The sequence below is a fragment of the Chelonia mydas genome, chromosome 7 (genome assembly GCF_015237465.2).
Source record: "Chelonia mydas isolate rCheMyd1 chromosome 7, rCheMyd1.pri.v2, whole genome shotgun sequence".
NCBI classification, from domain to species: domain Eukaryota; kingdom Metazoa; phylum Chordata; order Testudines; family Cheloniidae; genus Chelonia; species Chelonia mydas.
The window spans coordinates 86,792,562-86,815,826 of record NC_057853.1 but is presented as its reverse complement, the minus strand read 5'-3'; the positions used below and the strand labels follow the sequence as shown (position 1 = coordinate 86,815,826).

General features: G+C 38.0%; 1 protein-coding gene across 1 annotated transcript in view; it reads right to left on the bottom strand.

Annotated features, from left to right (window-relative positions):
• PCDH15 (protocadherin related 15) overlaps positions 1–23,265 on the bottom strand; it is a 665,248-nt gene that overhangs the window by 305,857 nt on the left and 336,126 nt on the right. The window contains exon 11 of the mRNA XM_043551059.1: positions 11,067–11,273. Coding sequence (XP_043406994.1) covers positions 11,067–11,273 — 207 coding nt within the window. The remainder of the gene's footprint in view (positions 1–11,066; positions 11,274–23,265) is intronic.

Below are 23,265 nucleotides of genomic sequence, written 5' to 3'. Positions count from 1 at the left end.
AACAAAAGCACTAAAAATATAATACTGTAATAAACAGTTGCAAACACAGAATAGCGCAAAAAGATGAAAAAAAATATTTAATTTTGCAGTCCAAAGTACTCTAGGACACTGAAGCACAGGTTTTGGAAGACAAAGATTACACTATTTAAGTCCTAGAGCTAGAAAAACACTTCAGTTGCTAAAAACTAAGTGCAAGAAGTGTTACAAATGAGTGGTTTCCTGTCACTTAAAGATTCGCTGTAACCACGACAACTGTCAGTAAAATTAAAGCTCTTTTCGCCATTAACAGTCCAAAGAAAGAAAAAGGGGTGTCCATTATGTTTTTTCCAGGAGAAGTGGTGGCAATGACTGTTTACTTGTAGACGCTATAAAGTTAAACACAAAACTGTATTTTCAGAAAATTCCAAGCCATTTTTTTTAGATCTAGGGGGGCCAGATAGCAAGTGTGGAAAAATCAGGGCAGGAGGTGGGGGGTAATAGGAGCCCATATATAAAAAAGCCCCAAATAGCAGGACTATCCCTATAAAATTGGGGCATCTGGTCACCCTATGTAGATCTCTATATGGTACTGAGTCAGCACAGGCTCGGTTCAACTAAAGGATTTGTTTATAACTCTAAGAATGTTCATTCCAATTTAGTTCTTTGAACCTTTCCACTTCATTTAAAATCGCACAAGTGATTCCTCAAGACTGTGTGACCTTCAAGCCAAATCAGTCTTATACGGTTCCTGCTTTCACACAGTTTTGGACAAGATTAATTTCACTTTCTGGATGACTTTTGTTTCAAACATACAATCACGTTGGGTTCCCTGGGTTCCATTATAACCCTTTGCTTTTGACCATCTATGTGTTCTATTACTTTCTTTGAGGTCCATCAATGGAATATGGATGCTTTTTTCTATGCTAAAGACACTTCTTTATTCATTGCAGACATTAGAACTGTCATCTCAAAGCAAGTGAATACTTGGTGAGTATCTAGAATGGAATATTGGGAAGATGGTTGTGATAGGACTGACACGGTGAAAGAGACATACTCCTCCACAAAGCTATAATAATGCAAGTTACCATTCTCTTCAGTCTCATCCATCATTAACAAAAATTGCCAGCTAAATTCTGATTGCAGTTTAGGCTTGATGTCAGGAAAAAAATCTCTGACTTGCAAATTGAGCAGATTTGATATGGGAGACACTGAGACTAGCTAACTAATGGAACACTATATGTCACTTTTGTGATCACGATTATAAATATAATCATATTTTTTTAAAATAAGGATTGAACATAAGCACTAAAATTCTTGACTACTACAGTGTGTATTTGAGGTTCTCTCTGCCAAATTGTTTGCAAAGGTCTGAGCAGATCAGATAGAACCAGCGATCAGACCACACGTAATACTGTAAACTAACAACATGCAGCTAAGAACCACTTCAAGCATGCAGAACAAACCTCATATGTTTTATCTTGGCACTATTTAGATTATTTATTTACCCAGCTGATAAGTAATCAATGTAATTTTCTGTAGCAATGACAATTTATTTTGTAGCAAGATATATATTTATCTGCTGAATATATAAAACAGTTGTAACATATCCCTGTTAAAACTCCATTGATTTAAGTGGACTTACAGCAGAAATGAATATGGCCCAATGTATTTAAAGTGTTACAGGCAGACTTCTCTAAATAACCAATAGTTGCAAACTTTCCCAGCTTTACTGAAATAAAAATGAAGGAAAGAGAAACCAAAGCACACAATTCCAACCAAAATATAGTTTCACACACTCAACACCCAGTACCTACAGGAATGGCATCTGGTACAAGCTACAAAACAAAACAAACATGATATAAAATGAATAAATACAAACAAAAACACATATAAAGCAATGATGTACCTTATGAAAATGGAAACAATAACAGTTACAAATCTGAAACAATTAACTGAGCTGCAAAAAGCATTCACAATGCGCACTGAACCCATTTATACTGAGCCTGGGTTAGAGTTTGTTCTACTTCCAAATCTCAAAGCAGTTCATGAAAATTTGCAAATCTGGGCAGAGGGTCACTTTCAGTTCACACAACCCGGTTCCCTCCTACTGAAGTTCATTTTCTTTACAAAAAAAAAAGTCCTATAGAATTTAATAAGGATAAAATCAATAGCTTCTACAGAAATTACTCTTAACACTGACAGAATCAATAGAAAATTATATCTGTTCTACAGGTTTTTGAACCACCCTGTAAAACTTGATAGAAGGGATATAATTCTCTATAAATTTCTAGAGGACTTTCCTGTAAGTTCCCAGAACAAACCTCAATACCCAAAGAGTGCCTCTGGTGGCATGTCCACACACTTCCTGCCCCAGCTTGAAGCCAATTAGCTTCCTTCCAAGAGGTCAGAAGGAAATGAGTGGTCCTCTTCAGGGAAAGAGCCCCATATAGGTCATTTCCCAATCCCATAAAGGATTCCTCTACCCACATTGTGTAGCAGGAAGCAGCAAAGAGGCTGCGTCTGCAACTAAACTCTGGCTGTACCAGGGCTAAGAAACAACCCAAATCCCTTGCATGCCGGAGAGCTGCATCTCTCATCCCCTAAAACACTCTTGATGGATTAAGGCAGTGACCCATACTGTCATACCCCAGATAACCTGCTTGGGGTCAGGGAAGTTGCCATTCAGCACTACAAGGCAACTGTCAAGTAAAAAATCCTGCCATGTGACAGAGCAGAAAGGGTGGATGGGATGGGAGTGGCATATGTCATCATCACTTCTAATGAAGATAGCATAAGGAAAGTTTGTGGAATTGTCCTAAGCCCAAGAAAAAGGGGATCAGAATATAAGTGAAAGAGAGGATTTTTTTTCTTTTTTTTACATTATTGAAAAGTCACAAAATGTGTCTTTTCATCTTTTCCCCCCTAGCTTGTTTTATACATTCCTCTTCAATAAGAATTAGCACAGAGTGCTATTTTTAACAGTGTTGATGGGAATAGCCCACACAACTAGGTTGATTAGCCTACAGGATATCAATGACTCATAGACCACATCAACCAGATAGCCCTGCAGTTCTTTGAAAACATATAATCTTCAGGGAAGCAAAGCAGGAAGAACCCACAGTGCAGATGGAAAATGTCTTATTAGCTTATTGAAAGTCTCAGAGTCTTCTCCTTCTGCAAATAATCCCTTGGACAAAGAATACAGTACAATGATGCCAAGATGACAAAGCAGTGCAAGAACAAACAACGAATAAAAGATAACTAACAACTATCTCCTTAGGTCATGGAGATCAGAAAGGAGACTATTTCTTGGCTGTTTTTGGGGGACCCTACTCTTAGGCTCTGACTTCTTTAGCTGAGGGGACTACATAAGGCCAATATGTACTTCTGGAAGGTGTTCTGATACTATGATGAGAACCACATAGGAACCACAATAGAGCAGAACAAAGCAAGGGACCCACCTGATCTCTAGTGATAAGGTATTCCATAAGGTTTCAGTGTGATGTAGAACATTACGCTGTATGTCAAAAATATATACACTTGCTCCAAGATTCAAGAAGAAGTGAGCAGCAGACCTATTGAGAGTATGCAAGTGAGGATAAAGAGGGAAAAGAATAGTGGCGATGTTACGGCAGGGGCTCTATTATAGACCACCAAATCAAGAGGAAGAAGTAGCTGAGGCATTCTCCAAGCAGTAACAAGATTAACTAACACACATGAATTAGTATTAATGGGGGATTCTAACTTCCCTGATATCTGTTGGAAGACTAATACAATACAGTAAAACATAATACGTCCTGCAAGTTCTTAGCACATGTAGCAGACAACTTTCTGATTCAGAAAGTTGAGGAAACAACTACAGGGTCATGCATTTTGGATCTGGTTTTGACCAACAGGGATGAATTCATTTTAAACACAAAGGTGGTTGGGAACTTGGGAGGAAGTGATCATGATCTGATAGAATTCAAAATCTTAAGGAAAGGAGGACATGAGAACAGCAAAACAAGGACACTGGACTTCAAAAAGGCAGATTTCAACCAACTCAGGGACATATTAGGCACGGTACCAGGGGAAAAACCAGTTAGGAAGAAAAGGAGTTGAAAGGGGGCTGGCAGTTCCTAAAAGATTTAACACCAGAGGCTCAACATCAAGCTACTCTGATGCAGAAGAAAGATAAGAGCCACAGGAGACCAATGTGTCTTCATAAGGAGCTTTTTAGCTATCTAAAAACCAAAAGGGATATATATGGGAAATGGAAGGAGGGGCTGTTACGTTATCTGATTAAAATATGACCATAGAGATCATTGTTGCAACCAATGTACAAAATGTGGCATGTAAGATGTCTATGGAAAGGCTATGACTCACTGAATATGATTGTGCTATTTGTATGCATGTATCATTTTTGTATTTGAAGTTGGCTGTATACCTGTATTTCAAATGTTTGCTCCTGAGGTAACACCCACAAGGTAGTTAACCAGCACATCTTGGAAGGACTATTCAAATTAAGTGGCTCATCAAGGAGCACTTAACTTACAATGGAAGATACCTATCAACTCTTAACAGACTTTCCTGCTGTGACTAGGCAAAATCGTGCACGGACATGTGACTTGTCCATGTGACTCCAAACACCATCTTGTTACTGTAATTTTCCCCAGTAAGAACAATAGGATTCCCTCCACATGGCAGAAGCTATAAAAGGCCTGGAAACACCTCCCCACTTCAGTTTACTTGGTTCCCAAGGTATTTATGTGGCTTAATTAAATTTATGCCATTTAAACAGCCTACTTAATTATAACAGCAATGGATAGTGCTGATATAGTTACAGGTCTGCCAACAATCCCATTTATACAAAGTCAGTTTTTGAAAGATTTATAACTCAACGAGGGTTGGAATTTAGGTTAGATGGTTCAGGAGTGAAGACAACTTTGGGCAGGTAAATGAAGAATAATACAAAATATGATTTAAATTAATGTGTGGATTTTAAGTGAGAAGAGCAAATACAAAGTATTATTATGGACAACATCACAGTGGTCCCCATTAAAAACCAACATTTACATACCACACAGTGGACAAATGTTGTCTTTTTAATGACCAATAATGTTTGATTTAATTTTTAATTTAATTTACAAACCTAAAATAAAATCTGCAGCTCTTTCACCTTATGTCAGATCTGACTTGATCACAGCACGTCTTGTTAATTTTTAAAACTATCTGTATAAACTACACCTACTTACTGGCCTCCCACCAGCATGGAAGAAGTCTCATATTCAGTTGAGCAGACCTCCAGTATGTACAATAGAGTAAGCTTTACATGAAATAACTTTGACATATGCATTAGTATATAAACATGTAGTCCCTGATTCTATATTCTCTTAAACTACTTTTAGACTGGTGCAATTTCATTGAAGTTAAGAGAGTTACTCAGATATAAACTTGGTGATAAAGAAGTGAAAAGCACATGCATTAAGTGAGGCCATAAAAATATCCGGGCCCTGAAAGTACGTCATGGGTGTACCCACACCAGGGGATCATCTGAAGGTTTATTTCTGTGTTCTTGGGTGCCATCTCTGCATCATTATTCACCCCATCTGGGACTTGGTGCATTGCCTCTGCATGTGCTCACATAGAAGGGACTCCATGGGCGTTCTGCAGAGTGATCTTGAGTAAGAGTTTGTTTTTCCAACAGATTTCAATAGGGAAATCCAAGCAGGAGTAATACAGTTCAGCTGTATTCCCTTGGACCTCCCCTCTACAACTCCCACTGAACAAGTGCAGGATGACCCAGCCAATGGCTGTGTAGTGAGGCAGAGTGGCCTCCCTCCAGACTGGAGAGTGAGGAAGCACTACACTCCCCTTGTTGGGCAGAGCCAAACCCACCCTGCCCCCCTTGCCAGAACTACCAGAGCGGGCCCAGAAGTATAAAAGGAAGGTTCTGCAGCTCAGTTTGGCCACAGCCAGTGGAGGAGATGGACACCTCTGCCTTGCTGTGGCACCCAGGAGAGGAACCTGCGCTCTGCCATGCCTTGCCCCCAGAGGAGATGAATGCAGATGAGGAGTTGCCGGAACTACCATCGGCTGTATAACTCAAGGAGCCTGAGGACCTGTGGAGGCCAGAGGTACCAAACCCCAGGGAGGTAGGAAGTAGTCCAGGGGCAGCTGACGGCTGGCCGTCTACAGGACTTACCTCATCTCAGTTGGCATGTTGTGGCTGGATCCCCACCGACCTAGTGGGAGACCACTGTTAGTGCCCTGGTCTGGGATGCGGTGGAGTAAGGTGGGCCTGCGTCCCCCTGCCACTCCAGCCCCTGGGTGGCTGACTCCCCACCATAGGCCAGGAGGCCTGTGCTCCGTGAACCCGCCCTGCTAGCACCATAGACTGCCTGTCGGGTGTGCAAACCCCTTTCAGAGCCCCTAGACTGTGTGGACACTCCCCCCTTACCTGAACCCCTAGACTGTGGGGGTGCTCCCTCTTACCTGAACCCCAAGACTGTGTGTGTTTGCTGGCTGCCTGTGCTTTAAGCTGAGGCTAAAGCCTGCTCCCTGCTCTGCCCCGCCCAAAGGACTAGAGCTTATTGACTCGACTGTGCCGGCAAGTGTACTCTACAGCCTGCTCCCAGCCCAGCCCTGTCTGAGGGCTAAAGCCCTAGACTGTTACTTGCTGTCAGCCCTATTGCGGGGCTGCGAGCTAGAAACTACGCTGGGCGCTGCCCCGCACAGGGGCTGGGACAAGGGGCCCAGACCGTTGTTGTGTGTTTGCCCCTGTCGGATGGGCCCAGAGCTCTAGACTGCTTATGGCTCAGTCCCACTGGTGCAACCCGAGGCCAAGGACTAAACCCCAAGACAACGAGGCAGAGTGGCCTCCCTCCCCACTGGAGAGCAAGGGAGCACTACAGGCAGCATAGCAGGAGTTTACTACAAGTGTTTACTACAAGACCTCACAGATGAGCACAGACAGGAGGTGCTTTTGCAGATGACCCCTATCTTTTCAGGCTTACTGTGATCTTTCCCTGCAGATCTATACCCTCCCCATCCTCCTGCCGTCCTTTGAATCCATCACCCATGAGGGGACAATCCCTAGGAAACAATATGAGGAAATCATCATGCAGTTCTGTTCTGAGTATCTCCATGGAAGTGGGTGATCTAGCCACTCTGCCTCTGAAAATTAATCCTTGGCTTCAAAGTACTAATGCTGAAGGCACCTACATAATGAATACTTAATATCATACTCAAGTTCCATGTCTGAGATTGTGAACTGGAAGCTATTATTAACAGTAACTCTTAGCTTTATATTATGAGAGAGGGAAAAGCGTTCATTAATTTTCCCAAGTTTTCAAATTCACAGATACATAAAGCAAATTACTGCACCCCAGGGGTTTGTCCATCATGTTAATTTTGCAATGGATCTTTTATTTTCATTTTTAACTTAAGGTGCATTATGAAATTATGCTGTGTTTAGTCTTGCTTTAGAAAATTATGGGCAATATGTAAATGAGAATCGACTGACTTGAGCTAGCAGAGTTCCTTCATTAGTTCACAGGGCTGAAACCACACAAGATATAATACAGAAAATCTATTGTACTTCCACCCGATTCCCCCATTTCGTTTGCTGTCATTTATGTCTGTCTGTTTAATGAGGTACGAACCAGCTTTTTTCAGAAAAAAGTCACATTATAGTATCAGTTGACTAAAATACATTAATGTACATTTAGTTATTAATGCCAATATCTTTTTGGAGAATTTCTGTGATCAGTTAGGCCATACACCGTCCACAATCAGTTTTGGATGTCTCTGCAAAACACTGATTTATAGTATCTTAAAGACCACCTGATGCCTCAAGAAAAATATTTCAACACTATACAGAAACAATTGTTATAGAATAAGTGGCAAGGAGTCCCGTGGCACCTTATAGACTAACAGATGTATTGGAACATAAGCTTTCGTGGGTAAATACCCACTTCATTGGATGCATGTAGAATGTTATAGAATATTTATTTTACTTTATTTACTTCTGTCTTCATTTTTTATTCCTTGTAAATTTGCATGAAAACAAAATTTTCTAACTGCAAAAGCGTTAATGTGTTTCTATTGCTTATTCTCCACCTAATGTTTTAGGTCTTAAAGCCTGGTTGGTGGGTATTGGCATATGTCCATTGACTTCAATCCTTGTAAAGTTATGTAGCTCTGTTGGAGATGTAGAACTGGACAAAAATTCTCCATCAAAACTATTTCTGGAGTGGAATACTTTTTGGAAATATTTCATCACTTTGAATAATACGAGTGAAATTGACTCCAGTCACAGCTAACTAAATACAATTAATTCATTTAAGAGAGCCTGGGGGGATCTTTGCCTTTCTATGGAGCATGGGTCATTTCCAAGTTTAAACTAGTGTAAATGGTGAATTCTCTGTAACTTGAAGTCTTTAAATCATGTTTTGAGGACTTCAGTAACTCAGCCAGAGATTAGGGGTCTATTACAAGAGCGGGTGGGTGAGATTCTGTGCCCTGAGATGTGCAGGAGGTCAGACCAGATGATCATGATGGCCCTGCTGATCTTAAAGTCTAGGAGGCTATGATTAGTATTATGAATATTTATGCTATGATAAAAAATTCATCAACTCCATTAAGTTAATTAACTAACAATTGGGATTCTTAGAAAAATACATTTTCAGCACATCAAACATACAACTCCCATGGATACCAAAATCATAGAAGCATAAAGCTCTATCTGCACTGACATTTGAAACTGCATTAACAGTTTGTCACAAGACTCATGAATATGTCCAAACTTGAATTTATTTGTGTTTTAACAACAGTTCATTAACACTCATTAAATAACACAACTGAAATGTCTACTGTAGGAAGAGGACAAATTTTAGTTGCTAGTCATTAGTCCCCAGTAGTCTACAGTTAAACATGAGAGATGCGATCGGTGAGGTAATATCTTTTATTGGACCAACTTCTGTTGGTGAGATAGACAAGCTTTCACGCTTACACAGAACTCTTCTTCAGGTCTAGGAAATGTACTCAGAGTCACAGCTAAATACAAGGTGGAACAGATTGTTTAGCATAAGTAGTTAATGTATTTCAAGGAATCATTCAAGGTGGAGCGGCCAGTTGCCATGACTGGCAACAAACATTTGTGTGGTCTCTACATTAGAATTTACTGTCATGTGAGTTAACGTGCATTAATTAACATATTAAAACATGACTAAAATTTCAATTGTACACATACCTCATCTGTTAATGGAAAGGTGCTAATAGAGTTTGAAATGTTAATGTAGACAAGGACTCAGCAATAAATTATTAGTTTTCCCGTAAACACTGCACATGATGAATTACCAAGTTGTGGATTTTTTAAAAATATCTGACTTTGAGCAATTTTGATTATTACTCTTTGGGAAGTGGTCAGATAGTACAGTGATGGGTGCCATTATAAAAAAAAAAACAAAAAAACAAAACTTGGATGAATGAATAGATAGAACTTCAGGTTCTCAAGCCTCCAACTCTCCTATTCCTCTCTGGTCTGTCTAAAATGCTATCACCAAACCTATATCTACTTCCCTACATATTGACCGTGTCTCCCCACATTTTCAGTCTCCACACTGGCTTCCCCCTCTTCTCTCACTTAATCGTCAAATTTCTCTTCACCTTAAAGACTTGGCCTGTTTAATTCAGCTTCACTCCCTGTCTTTTCTTTGCTCATTCCCAATTTTATGCCTTCTTTCTTCCTGAAAATATCATGAATTCTAAACTAATTCCAAACTTGGTACATTTGATGTTCAAGTTCAGTTTTGACTCTGGAAAAACAAATTCTGTAGTGTTACATTTCCCCCCTTTCAAAACAATACAAAATAAAATTAATAAAATACTGTTAATGGTCACAAACAGGACAAGGTTGCATTAGAATAGAACGTTTTACATAGTGTAGGCTTCTGCTTAGTCAGAACAACATGCTTTAAAAATTAGATTATCCTTGAAGAGCAATCATTTAAATTAACAGTGATTTAAAATAAAAAACTTTAAAAAGTTTAAACCTTTAAATCCAAAAATATTCTAAGGGGTTTGTGAAACCCTAACTTCTGCCAAGTTCTTTTGACCCAAGTACACAGATAACCTTAGCTGTAATGCCAAATAGTTCAAATACATAAATGCTTCAGACCAAATTCAACCCTGGTGTAAGCAGATGCAACACCCATTTAAGGCCCAGGGGTTGAATTTAGCACTTCATACCTATATTTATAGAAGAGAAGACGAATGTAAGCAAGCTTTTGCTTCACTGGAAGTTGCAACCCCTTTGATTAGAGCTGAATTTGGCCTGAAGGATTAATCTCTCTGAGACGTATAGGACCTGAATCACCACTGCATTACCCAGTCAGTGGAGTCAGACTGACACAAGAATGGATAGCTCAGTGCTGAATTACGCCTGTGGTTTTCAGAGATGGGGAATATATTAAATAATTTCCTGAACATTTGTTTGAATAAAAACCCACTTCTGTGTTCACTTTATGTAAATATACATGCAAATAAATTCACTGACAGGAATGTTCATGATGACAGCAAATTTTAAGCAAGTATTACAGGATAGTAACCAAAGTCAGTTTTGAACTCAGAAAAGTACTTTCATTGGAAACCTGGAAACATTCAGACAGCTAAGAAACATGAATGATACCATGTAACCAGTAAATCATTGTATAAACCTCTACGCAGGCAGAATCAAAATGAATCACCACAGCTGAAATTTCAAATAGTGACTACTCACAATGAAGTACTCATGAAAAAACTACTGATCAAGATTATCTGCAGAAATGATTCAGCAAATAATTTCAAATAGCGACCAAACTTTTTTATTAACTACTTGTGGATAATTCAAATTCATTGATTAAATTACTTACTACATTATAAATAAGTGAATAAATAAAAACAAACTGTTTGACTGTATATGGTGTACTGTATATAAATGATAATTTACCTTATTTCAAAGGCTTCAGTCACAATATTTTAAGTGTTTAAAAATGGACATTTCTAAGCATATATACAAACTTTAAACACACATAAGGATGGTCCAATAAAAAGAAAGAGAAACACACCTCTTCTACATCATTGTCCAAAGCTATGATTTGTAGTGGAGAAGTCGAATTCTGGTTGTCGGAGATGGTTGTGCCCACTGGGGAGGACTCCAGAATAAACCCCTCGTATAGAGATTCTGTGAAGTAAGGCTTCTGGTTGTTCTCATCCAGGACTTCAATATGTAAATTGGCAAAGGCAGGAAGTGGATGACCATTGTCTTGTTCTGCCTAAAAAGACATAAATCTAATTGGCTATGGACTGTTTTTATATAATTTATTAACCTCTTTATAGAGTATATAATTGACTCAGCTTAAGTACAACTACGAATAGTCAATAATTACTACTGCTTTACTTTCAAGGGTAACAATACTTTCACACAGATAACTAATATTTAGTATTTCTCTGCTTATTTTGAAACATCACATCTGAGAAAAGACATATATACTAACCAAAGAATTAACTAGAAAAGCAGATACTATAGGTTTAATCCTGTTGCCCACTGATTTTAATAACTAGAGAGAAACTCAAGACCTGTACAGTATTAGTAAACATCATTGTTATGAAGAATCTCTTGCAATGAAGATGAGAGAAGCCACAAATCTCTGCATAAATATATTCACTGGACAATATAATTACCACCTAGACTAGGGGTGGGAAAACTTTTTTGCCCGAGGGCCACATCTGGGTATGGAAATTGTATGGCAGACCATGAATGCTATATCAGGTACAAACAGTAGAGCATTCAGGGTGAAGAACAGTGTTTGGAGTGAAGAGAAAAATTAAGTGTAGATACTATCATGGTTGTTATTTTTTTCCAAAATGAATGATGACACTTGTTCAAAAATTCATAAGAAACACATTCAGAGCACAAAGTTACTTGGAAAAATCTTCCACTCTGCATATGTCAACTGTTAAGTGAGAATATAGAAATAGTGACATCAGCATACATTTAAAAAAATACCTAAAACTGTATCTACTTTTGTTCGACTATTTTTTAACTCAGATATAGAGGCAGATCTTGCAACTGGATCCAGGCAGGCAGAACTCTGTGCCTGAAATTAATATGGGTCTGTTTGGATGCAGGGCTTTGCACAAACAGCTGTCATCCAGGCCGCACAGAAATCAACTGGAAATTTGCTAACATCTTCACTGGACCCAGGATTTCACCAAACTGCAGGATCAGAGCCATAATTTTTATCTATTGTTGTTCTTCCATGTCTATGGGATACTGGAAATCACTATAACTTATTTTTTGTTAACAACCTTTAATTCATTGTGACAGGGTGTGACAACTCTTGTGGGCTGTCTTGGGAATTAACTCTGCGCCCTCTTCTGGTGGTGTCTCATGCACTGTCACTTCTGCTCCAGGGACCCATGTCACTCCAAGGACCACAGCGTCCTCTTCATGACACAGCCCTCCCTCTGTGCCACACTCTGTGCACCTCCTTCCGGGGGAATGTACCACAGTCCAGCCACTTCCGTCAGTGGCAACTGCAGCCCAACGTCTGGCCACTTCTTCAGTGGTGATGGTGGAGGGGAGGAACCCAGGCCTGCCCCCTATTCTGGATCCCAGCCCAAGGACTCTGTAGATGGCTGCAACTTGCTGCGTCCTCTCCGACTCCTCTATAGATGTCTCTGGGCCACTTCCACGCAGCCCCAGCACCCTCTTTGCTGTTGCCTCAGGGCAGATCCCTGCAGCCCACTAAGAGCTGCCTTTCACTCCCTGGGTCTCTGCTTGCAGTCTCCCTCCTCAAGCTCCAGGGAGGTGAAGCTGCTCTGCAGCCCTTCTTATATGGGCCTGCCCTGCCCTGGTTGGCTGCTCTCACAGCCCTTCTCTGATTGGCTGCCTCCCATACAGCCTCCCTAGGGCTCTATTAGCCCCTTAGAGACCAGTGTCAGGCAGGCGCAGCATCATATTCATCTTAATTAAAACAAAATATAACAGAGAAAATAATAAAAACTGAAGTAAATCAGGCCCCAATTTACAACATGCAGGAGGAGGGCTGATGCTTTTTCATGGAACCCCATTGACTTTAAAAGGAATCAGTTTGGGCACAGCAGTCAGCCCATGTATTGTAAATTGTAGGACTGGGACCGTAATTATTATGATTATATGAGTCTAGAATCTTTCAAGTAAGTGTACTGAATACCATCTGATAGAGGAGCAGTTAAACATAATAGGAAAAATCCTGGCTCTATTGAAGTCAGTGGGAATTATGCCACTGATTTCAACAGGGCCAGAATTTCATCCTATATGTACATTCCATATCGTATTAACTGAAATTGTATAATATACAGTATTGGAAAATATCCCATGTGATTTCTATATAGTTAATATTCTTACTATATTACAGATTTCAAATTTGACAAATCAGTTATATTTTGTTTTAATTGAGGAGCAACAAATTTAACAAAAAGACACTAGCCAAAAACCCGTAGTTCCTACTCAGGTAAAATCTTCATTTGGGACAGTGGAAGACGTTAGGAAGCAAAGCTCCTATTGTTTAGATGTTTATGGCAAAAGGCTTCGAATACTTGACAGAAACCCCCCTTTTAAAAGAAAATCAGGAACGCACTAAGCTGCAGCTAGATGTGCCTTGTATTTTCTATCAACCATGAAAAAATGGGTAATGATAAATACCCATTTTTTCATGGTCTATGTATATAAAAAATCTTCTGTATTTTCCACAGTATGCATCCGATGAAGTGAGCTGTAGCTCACGAAAGCTTATGCTCAAATAAATTGGTTAGTCTCTAAGGTGCCACAAGTGCTCCTTTTCTTTTTGCGAATACAGACTAACACGGATGCTACTCTGAAACCTGTCAAATTTGCACGTTATTGCTTTTCAGATCCAATATCTTATATATGTGGCCCAGAGGTTAAAACTCACTGCAAAGTAGTTTTACACAGTACTAGTTTTGACTGACACAGATTTTTGTATAATTTAGAATCCTTTGGAATAGTAAAATGAAAAAAAATATTTAAAATGGAAAGGGGGAAAAAAACCTATTTTCTACTGATCCCTACACTATATATTTATGCATTACTAGGAATGGACCTAATACTTGTAATAAATGAGGAATTATAATATAAACCCTCTCTACCTTTTAAGAGATTTAGCTGAAAGGGGGAAGGGAATTTGACTGAAATTTCCCTACATGGTATAGGATACCTTTTACAGTTCTTACGGTAGAAAAGAATAAAGTACATTTTTCCCTGTCTTACATACCATATAACCTCACTGAATTTGGTTTAGCATGATTAAAGTGAGGGAAATATTTTAATCTCCACTTTCCTGCCTTTCAGGATTTTACCAAATATAGACAACTGTGTATCGTTGGCATGCAAAACATGTGACATTTTGTGTTAGGACTCAGAGTAAGCTCAGAAATGAGATGAGACACCAACACTTATGTCTCCCTTGAGGATGAGGAGTATTTTCCCCTCCTCCCAATTTCTCCCCTAATATCCGTGAGAAGTCTCCCTAGAAATAGGAGTTTAATCATAAATACACCAGTGATTACTTCCTTACAAGCACTGCAAAACTCCCTTACATTAACATATGCTGCTTAAGCAGAAAGAGTGTTGAGAATCTGAAGAGAAGTCCTGTATTTAATGAGAAATCCAACGAGAGACTGCTGAATTGGAATTACTTTGCAAACTGGATACAATTAACTTAGGCTTGAATAAAGACTGGGAATGGATGTGTTATTACACAAAGTAAAACTATTTCCCCATGTTTATTCCCCCCCACCCCCCACTGTTCCTCAGACATTCTTGTCAACTGCTGGAAATGGCCCACCTTGATTATCACTTCAAAAGGTCCCCCCCGCCCCCTTCTCCTGCTGGTAATAGCTCACCTTAAGTGATCACTCCCCTTACAGTGTGTACGGTAACACCCATTGTTTCATGTTCTCTATGTATATAAATCTCCCCACTGTATTTTCCACTGAATGCATCCGATGAAGTGAGCTGTAGCTCACGAAAGCTTATGCTCAAATAAATTTGTTAGTCTCTAAAGTGCCACAAGTACTCCTGTTCTTTTTGCGAATACAGATTAACACGGCTGCTACTCTGAAACCTGTTCCTGCTCTACTCTCCCTTAAAGTACACTTCTCTGCTTGGCTGAGTTTGGAAGGAATGTTGCAGCTGTAATTAGAAGTAAAAGGAAAGAACCCCAGCACAACCCCACATGGTATATTGTTGATATTTATTATGGATAGCCTAATGACACACACAACCTAACTTTATATTGGCTGTAACTTGGAGTAAATTGTGGCACCTTAGAGACTAACCAATTTATTTGAGCATAAGCTTTCGTGAGCTACAGCTCACTTCATGGGATGCATACTGTGGAAAGTGTAGAAGATCTTTTATACACACAAAGCATGAAAAAATACCTCCCCCCACCCCACTCTCCTGCTGGCAATAGCTTATCTAAAGTGATCACTCTCCTTACAATGTGTATGATAATCAAGGTGGGCCATTTCCAGCACAAATCCAGGTTTTCTCACCCCCCGCCCCAACACACACAAACCCACTCTCCTGCTGGTAATAGCTTATCTAAAGTGACCACTCTCCTTACAATGTAGATAAGCTATTGCCAGCAGGAGAGTGGGGTGGGGGGAGGTATATTTTCATGCTTTGTGTGTATAAAAGATCTTCTACATTTTCCACAGTATGCATCCGATGAAGTGAGCTGTAGCTCACGAAAGCTTATGCTCAAATAAATTGGTTAGTCTCTAAGGTGCCACAAGTACTCCTTTTCTTTTTGCGAATACAGACTAACACGGCTGTTACTCTGAAACCTGACAAACTTGGGAGTGAAGAAAGGGTTTTTCAGAGCTCTGGGCACCAGGAATATCCTGACAGCCCCACTAGGCTAAGTGAGCCCAGGGGCTGTGCCACGCTTGGCTACAGGGGCACTGACGTACCACTTCACACACTTTTTTACTTTCTTTATTTTGAAGTTTGTATATTGATTTTCAGTTTAAATAAAATTATCACATGCAATCTGTGACAAAAGGAATTGGTCAAACATACTGGAAAAGAGAATCTGGAAATAACATCTAACAGTATTGCAACACATTTGAATGTTCTTTAGTATATTGGCTTTCTTCTGTCCATGGGGATCAGGCTGTGGTAAAGGAGTGGGTGGAATGAAAAGCAGAATATAAAAACCAACCTGGGCCTCCTTAGTGATCATTGATGCAGTAACTATGTCTTTGTCTAATCCCAAATGGAATAGGAGAGAAGAAAGATTAAATCCAGAACCTATTACCATTCCATTGCGATAACTGCCAGAGAACTAAACAAGCTTAGAGTCAACCATTAGGGGCAACGTATATTGCACAGAGTTTCAAATTATTTAACAGGAAGATAAATTGTCATTGTGAAAACACATGAGATCCTTGATGAATTTTTACGCAGTGTTTACTAAGAAAAAAAACAACTCCCACTATCCTCAGTGGAAATGTGCTTAAGTGAAGATTGGGAAAGAAGATTGTAAGAAGTTGGGTGAAATATTATGGCCTGTGTTATGTAGGAGGTCTGACAAGAAAATCATTATAGTTCCTTCTGATCTTAAAACCTAGAAATCTATAAATAAATCAGAACTCAGCAAGGACCTATAAGTAACTAAAGAATCCATGGACTCTATAAGTAAAAATCAGCAATGACCTCAAGATTTGTCTTATTATTAATACAGAGCTCTGTGAGCAATAAACACAATGAGGAAAACAGTGAATATCTATATCTTACATATAGTCCTTTATAAGAACAAATATCCAAAGCAGGTATCATATAATTAGCCCTACTAATTTAAGAATATAAAAATATGAAAAATAAGATTAAAGAGTTATTCAAATATCATAATAATCTAACTCTAATGCAATCAAATGTGTGGTCTTGGAATGTCTGTTTTGATGGATATGCTCAGGTCTCATGTTGGCGACTTAGCCTCTCAAAAATAACTTCTTTATTGGACTATCCGACAAAAAGATTTGCTGAAACGAGTGTGGCCACTACCATCTCTTCTTCTTCAGAACAAAAAACATTCTAAACATCATAAGGATTTCTCATTTTTTGCATAAATCAAACCCCTTTTTGTTTCTTAGGGCGGTAACCTTGAATACTTTAATTCTCCCAACAGTCAATTCAGATTTTTAGGCAATGTTTTCTTTGGGCTTCTAAATGCGTTTTAGAATGCCACTATACCTACTTTTAAGACTAAGTTAAGGATAGGGCATTTTGTAGAAATGCAAACACCACATCATTGCTTCTGTTTCCCCTGGGAAACAGAATTGAGCAAAGAATTTACAATAAACTATTTATTTGAATTTGATCTTTTTTCAGCTCATGGAATATTCCTTGAATTGACAGAACAAATCTTTTTGAACTTTTTTAATCTATGGATTGATCATGAGCATTCAAAATTCAAACTGTGTTGCTTATCTGGGAACGATCACATATATCACATTATATATATTTTTTCTTTTCTGATGGATGGTTGTGGTACAATTACCTCAACATATACATTTAAAATTTGTAGTTTGCAAATACTCACACATGAAATTTCAAAAACTGATGTATGTAAACAATCCTTCCAGTAAATTTCAAACATTCAGATTAACATGTAAACTGAACACAAAATGACCTTGAGCATGGCCAAAGATAGATCACTCAAACATTGGAATAGAAATTTAAAGAAAACTTTCAGCTAAGGGCCTTCTGTTGCTTCCCAAGACCTTTTCTTTTCTGAAAAGTAAAGTTTGATATTGCAGCCACCCTTTTAAAATAAAGTCACAAGTGGCTTTAGTATGGTAAATTGATTTCATTTCTTGCCAGAAAGGAAATATGCTAAAACTTGAAGCATTATCAGCATCAGTTTTATAATGGCTACTGCTTTATTCAGTTTTCTAATGGGAAGATATTCTGTAGTTGACAACTATTGTTGTGTATCATGTAATTTAGATAGGTCATATCCTGGGCTAATTGGTCTACTATTTTTTTCATATGTACCCTAGTGAAAATCGTAAATGCAACAACTTCAGGTGCTGCAACAAGTCCCAGTACTGCTGTCAGCTCCTTTTGCTGAGTCCAAAAATGTCCTCTATGCTTTCTGTCATTAGTTATGACATACGGAACTGGAAATAAGGAAAAGCCCCTGGCAACTATATTTGATATCTTTCTAAAAATGGTGTCGTTCTAGGGAATGGGCTGGCTAATGGAGGTCTCCTTTTTAATAAAAGAACAAGGAAAGGGCCAGGATACTTCAGACACATAAGCTTGACTTCAGCTGAGAGGAAGAGATCAGAAACAATATACAACAATTCAACTTCTATAATTAGAAAGAAATAAAATAAAACAACACAGTCAGCATAGATTCATAGAAGGTCGGGTCTGACAAAATTGTTTGAATTTTCAAGTGCATTACTGAATCAGGAGATAAAGATGAAACTGGGGACAAGTTCTCTAGATTTAGAGAAAGCATTAGATTGTATATTAATTTACAAAGCCACAAAATACAGTATAGGGGGAGAACTGCTGAAATGGATTAAAATTGGCTTAGGGAAAAGAAACAGAGGGTAACTTCAAGATAGACAAGATTTTTGACGTTTCCATCACTGAAGCTCATGATGTTGCAGTGAAATGATCTTGGCACATAATATGTCTTGACAGGTTTAAAAACCCCCGAAACAAACAAAAATCTTCTTTACTCTGGTATGGATAAGGGACTTCTGTATTAGTAAGATTTATGATGTTGTAGTGCAGTGAAAAATACACCTTGTGACTGTCCACAATTATTATTAAAAATAATAAAATCTCTTTCTCTCCTCTTTACTTTGAGTAAAGAAAAATACGGACTGTGCAATCACTATAGCATATTCTGAATGATGTACGTAATTTAAAATTAGTGCAGAGAGGCAAAGCTGATAATTCTGTAAATGGAAGAAAATTGATTTACATAAAATGAGAATCTGGCCTCTCTGTTGTGCTGTGCTGTATGGTATAGAAATAAAAAGTCAGTCTTAAAGCACAGTTACCAAGCAGCAGTAACTAGGATACCAATGCTATTAATGTTCTGAGTATAAAGAAAAACGGAACATTCTGTGATCCTATCTAAGCAGTTTTTCCCTATATTCAGAAAAGGATTCTTTGGAATCTCAGATACATGTGTGTGGCAACTGTGGGTACAGAACAACTTTTTAGCGGTGACCACTATATTAGCTATATGATGAACTATAGGAACAATATTTTCAGCTTTGACACAACTAGCAAGACAAACAGCAAGGCATTTTTTGTATGCTCTTTTCCCGCCCCCCTCTCTCTTTGTTAGTTCACCACCATCACTCCAAGCAGTAACCTAAGTGTATGTCCTCACATCAGCCAAAGTGCCCTCATTCAAACTACCATCCTTTGTATCTTTTTTCTACCCCTCTCTGGTAAACCATAATATTTAATATATTTTACAGTTACTTTTTAGATATTACAGATCCCCAATATACACACTTATAATATTTCCTATGCTGAATCCTACTGGTTTCAGCTTTGTGACTACTTAATGTTTTAGAAGTTTTGCAATTAAATTTGTCTCTTCATCAGTGATATAGTAGAGGAAACTAACATAGATGAAAGGTTTTAATAAGTGTGAGAGAACTACATTAAAATATTTGATAATTATACTGTCATTGCCCAGCTGTTCCATATCAAAACATGATGAAGTAAGCAAACTTTGTACATAATCAGGAAACAGGTGTTGAAAAAATCTCTTAATACTCTTTGTAATTTGCTGTTGACTGTAACTGCTATTGGCACTGAATGTCTATTAATGCTTTCCTCCCCCTGGTTGCTACAGTAATGAAGTATTGGCAGTGGGCATCTCTTATCATTTTCTCCTTCCTGATACTCTCAGAAATGCTGTACTCCACATCCGCAAGAGTTCTTTCTGCTCTAATTCAATTCTCACCAGGAACAAAACCCCTTCCTCTTGGTTCAACTAACATTATGCAAAGCACAGCCTACCAAAATAATATTGGGGATGAGTCACTGCACTTTAGAAGCTATGTCCACCTCACCTTCTGCTTTCCAAAGGCACATTTAACCATATTTTGATTCAACAACCATATCAGCAAGTATCAGTGCTTGAATCTTTTGATGTAATCTGGGTAAAATTTCAGTAGCCAAGGGAATAATGGATAGGTATTTCAATAAGAATCGCAAAAGGAACAGAGAACCCAAATAATTTCTACTGAAAGCAGTGGAAGAATGACACTGTCATTTTTCCTGCAAGCTAGAGTTTGTGAAAATCGTGCACTTTGCAAAGCCTGCTGACGTAAAAATAAAGGAACATGCCCAGGAATATGCCTCTCTGATCCAGCATGCCTGCATCACAATGGTATACTGCCTTTCTGGCTAACATACTGTTTCTTGCGATGGGCAAGGAATGAACAAATTAACTTAAAACATTCCGTTACTTGAGGAATGGTCTTGTGGGCAATGACACATCCTAAAATGACTTTAATAATGTCTCCTCTCCACAGGTTTGCCCACATTAAACATGTTCCAGTGTGCTGGACTCTACAATTGTAGCTAAGTTCCATATCATATTACCATTTTCTGTCCATTGGAACTGGAGCTCTCATCTGGGTGGACTTGAATATTGGGCTAACTGTTAAGTTGCTTGACACACTACTTGTTGTGGGGCAGGATCCCAAAGTAATTTACTTGCAACTTTGAAATTTGATCTGCTGAATTCTATCCAATGTAGTTTGGACATTGTTCCCATCTAAATTCTTATGAAATCGAATGCTACTACAGAGTTGGCTCTGCCACTGCCATTTTATGATGTGGCCTCTTCTGAGGTTTATATCAGCATGGCTAGAATGCCTTTCAACCACCACAACGCTTTTGTGATTGAAGTAGCCATTCTGGAAACTACCCAATGACTTCTTGCCCCAGCAGCTGTTCACTTAGAAAACTGGTGCTTTTGGAAAACTCAAAATGTATTTAAATAGCCATGATTGTAAAGCAGGCTGAGTGTGTATGCACTAACTTGCTTGTGTCAGAAACAGTGGTGCTGTGTAGATGAGCTGAGCAATTGCAGGCACAAGTGACAAAATCATTTTATGAAAAGAATGGCAATGGTTTCCTCCCAAGAGATGATGAACCCTTGTAACTGATTGATATCAATGGGAATTTGGGGGCACTTAGTAGATGCCCAGCAATTGCCAAGATCAGGACTTCAGTTTAGATGCACCCTTACACTTTTGCTGCTCAATTTGTATTTCAGCGCAAAAAATTTTTCTTCCATGATCTGAATTTCTCCTTGCATTATAAAGATCAATTAAAAATATTAAGAGGTACATGCACTAATATTATAAAGAAAAAATTGCTTGATTATAGTTTTATAATAATTATATTATGAATATATGTTCATACACATAGCTATATAATCTAACATCAAAGCTCATTTTTCTTTAGAAGTTCCCATGCTCTTTTTAAGATAAAAAGTAATTAGCTACATGGTTAGATAGCTTTGTAAATTTTTTGTGTAATCTAATATAGTAGAAGCTGTCACTATTGTCAGTTGTTTAAGCATGGTCTTTTTATTATTACTAATAGACACACACAGTAATCTATGAATTTAAGTCAAATGAATGTCAATCAATCTAGTGAAAGAAAACACAAACTTTGAACAAGCAATTTATGTAAATATGGTGTATACCAGACAAAATACTACACATCTTTTCTAGTACTTCTGTATTACAAGACATTTAGAATACATGCAACTCCAATGCAATTCCCTTTTACATTTGTCCCAGTTGTTCTGGTGGCTTATTATGTAATTTGAAGGAAATACAACTTTTGTGTGAAACAGAAATCATCACTCCCAAAAAACCCAATAAAAACAGTGCTTGTCCCAATTACATGGAATAGTTTTATACATTCTGCATGGCTTGGGACCACTCTTTTGCAGATATTATTTTTGCATCACTTTTCCATCTTTCGTCAATTAGATTTGCTTGTCCTTCCTTTATTGTCCTATAGAATCTACTAACCAAGCTCGTGTTCATTGAATCTGTCAGAAGAGTTTCCAACTCTATAGTCAATCAGAGTTTGCATTTGTGACAAATATAGCCATTCTGTCTTGCATGTATTAATCTTCAAACTGCACAAATATTAAATGACTGTTTTCAAAGCACGGATTGACTTCACATACAAAAAGTGTCAGGTACACTTTGGGCATTTCAAAAACAATATCTAAAACCGGAACAAATAGAACACTGGGGGGGAAACAAATTCTTGAAAGTTAAAACATTCCTATGGTTACATGTTTCTAAGTATGTCTTTTCTCAGATACAGTACAATCCTGACTGTTGTCAAATTAGTCCTCATATGGTGTAATATTTATATTTTAGTAAAACTTGTTTTCCCTGTTTCACTTTTATATGGTCTTTTGGGCAACATATTGATCTGATATCAGAGGCAGAGACATATTCTAGGTGTTACACCTATTGCGACTTTTGAACTGGTAAATTTGAAGCTTAAACACAAATGTTTTTCTGAGTTACACATTTTTCCCTTCCAAATAAAATGAGATTAAATTCAACATCAACTCAAGCACAATGAAAAACATAAACCTAGTAATATTAAATGAGAAATACTTAAAAAACTAGATATGGAGCAAAACTCCCACATTGTACCAAGTCAGTGGATCCCTGAGTAGTACTGTATTAAACTACTATTATTCAAGCAGTCAGAATATTATTATGTTTGCTTATTATCTCCTTGACTGAACAAAAAACACATCAATTTGAATCTAACAATACCTGTAAACATTTCCTTTCATAATACAGCTTGTTATTAAGGTACAAAACATGTATCACTAGATTTGTTTTACTGATTTTTTTTAATTGATGTCGTGTATGTACATGTTTGGCTGTGCTAGTGTCACTGGATTTGTACAACAAAATCAAAACAAAACAAAACAAAGTCAGGGTTTTACTGTGGCAGGTTTGAACCATAACTTCACATACATTTTTGTTTAGCCATTAATCCACTTGTGTTTTATACATCCAAATGACAGCTATGCTCTGATAGATTAAAAAAACTGAAGACAACCTAGTATAGAAATGGATTATATGGATTATAAATGGAAATTTTATTTCATTTTAAAACTGTAATAGCTTCAATTGCATTTAGATTACTGCACTTTC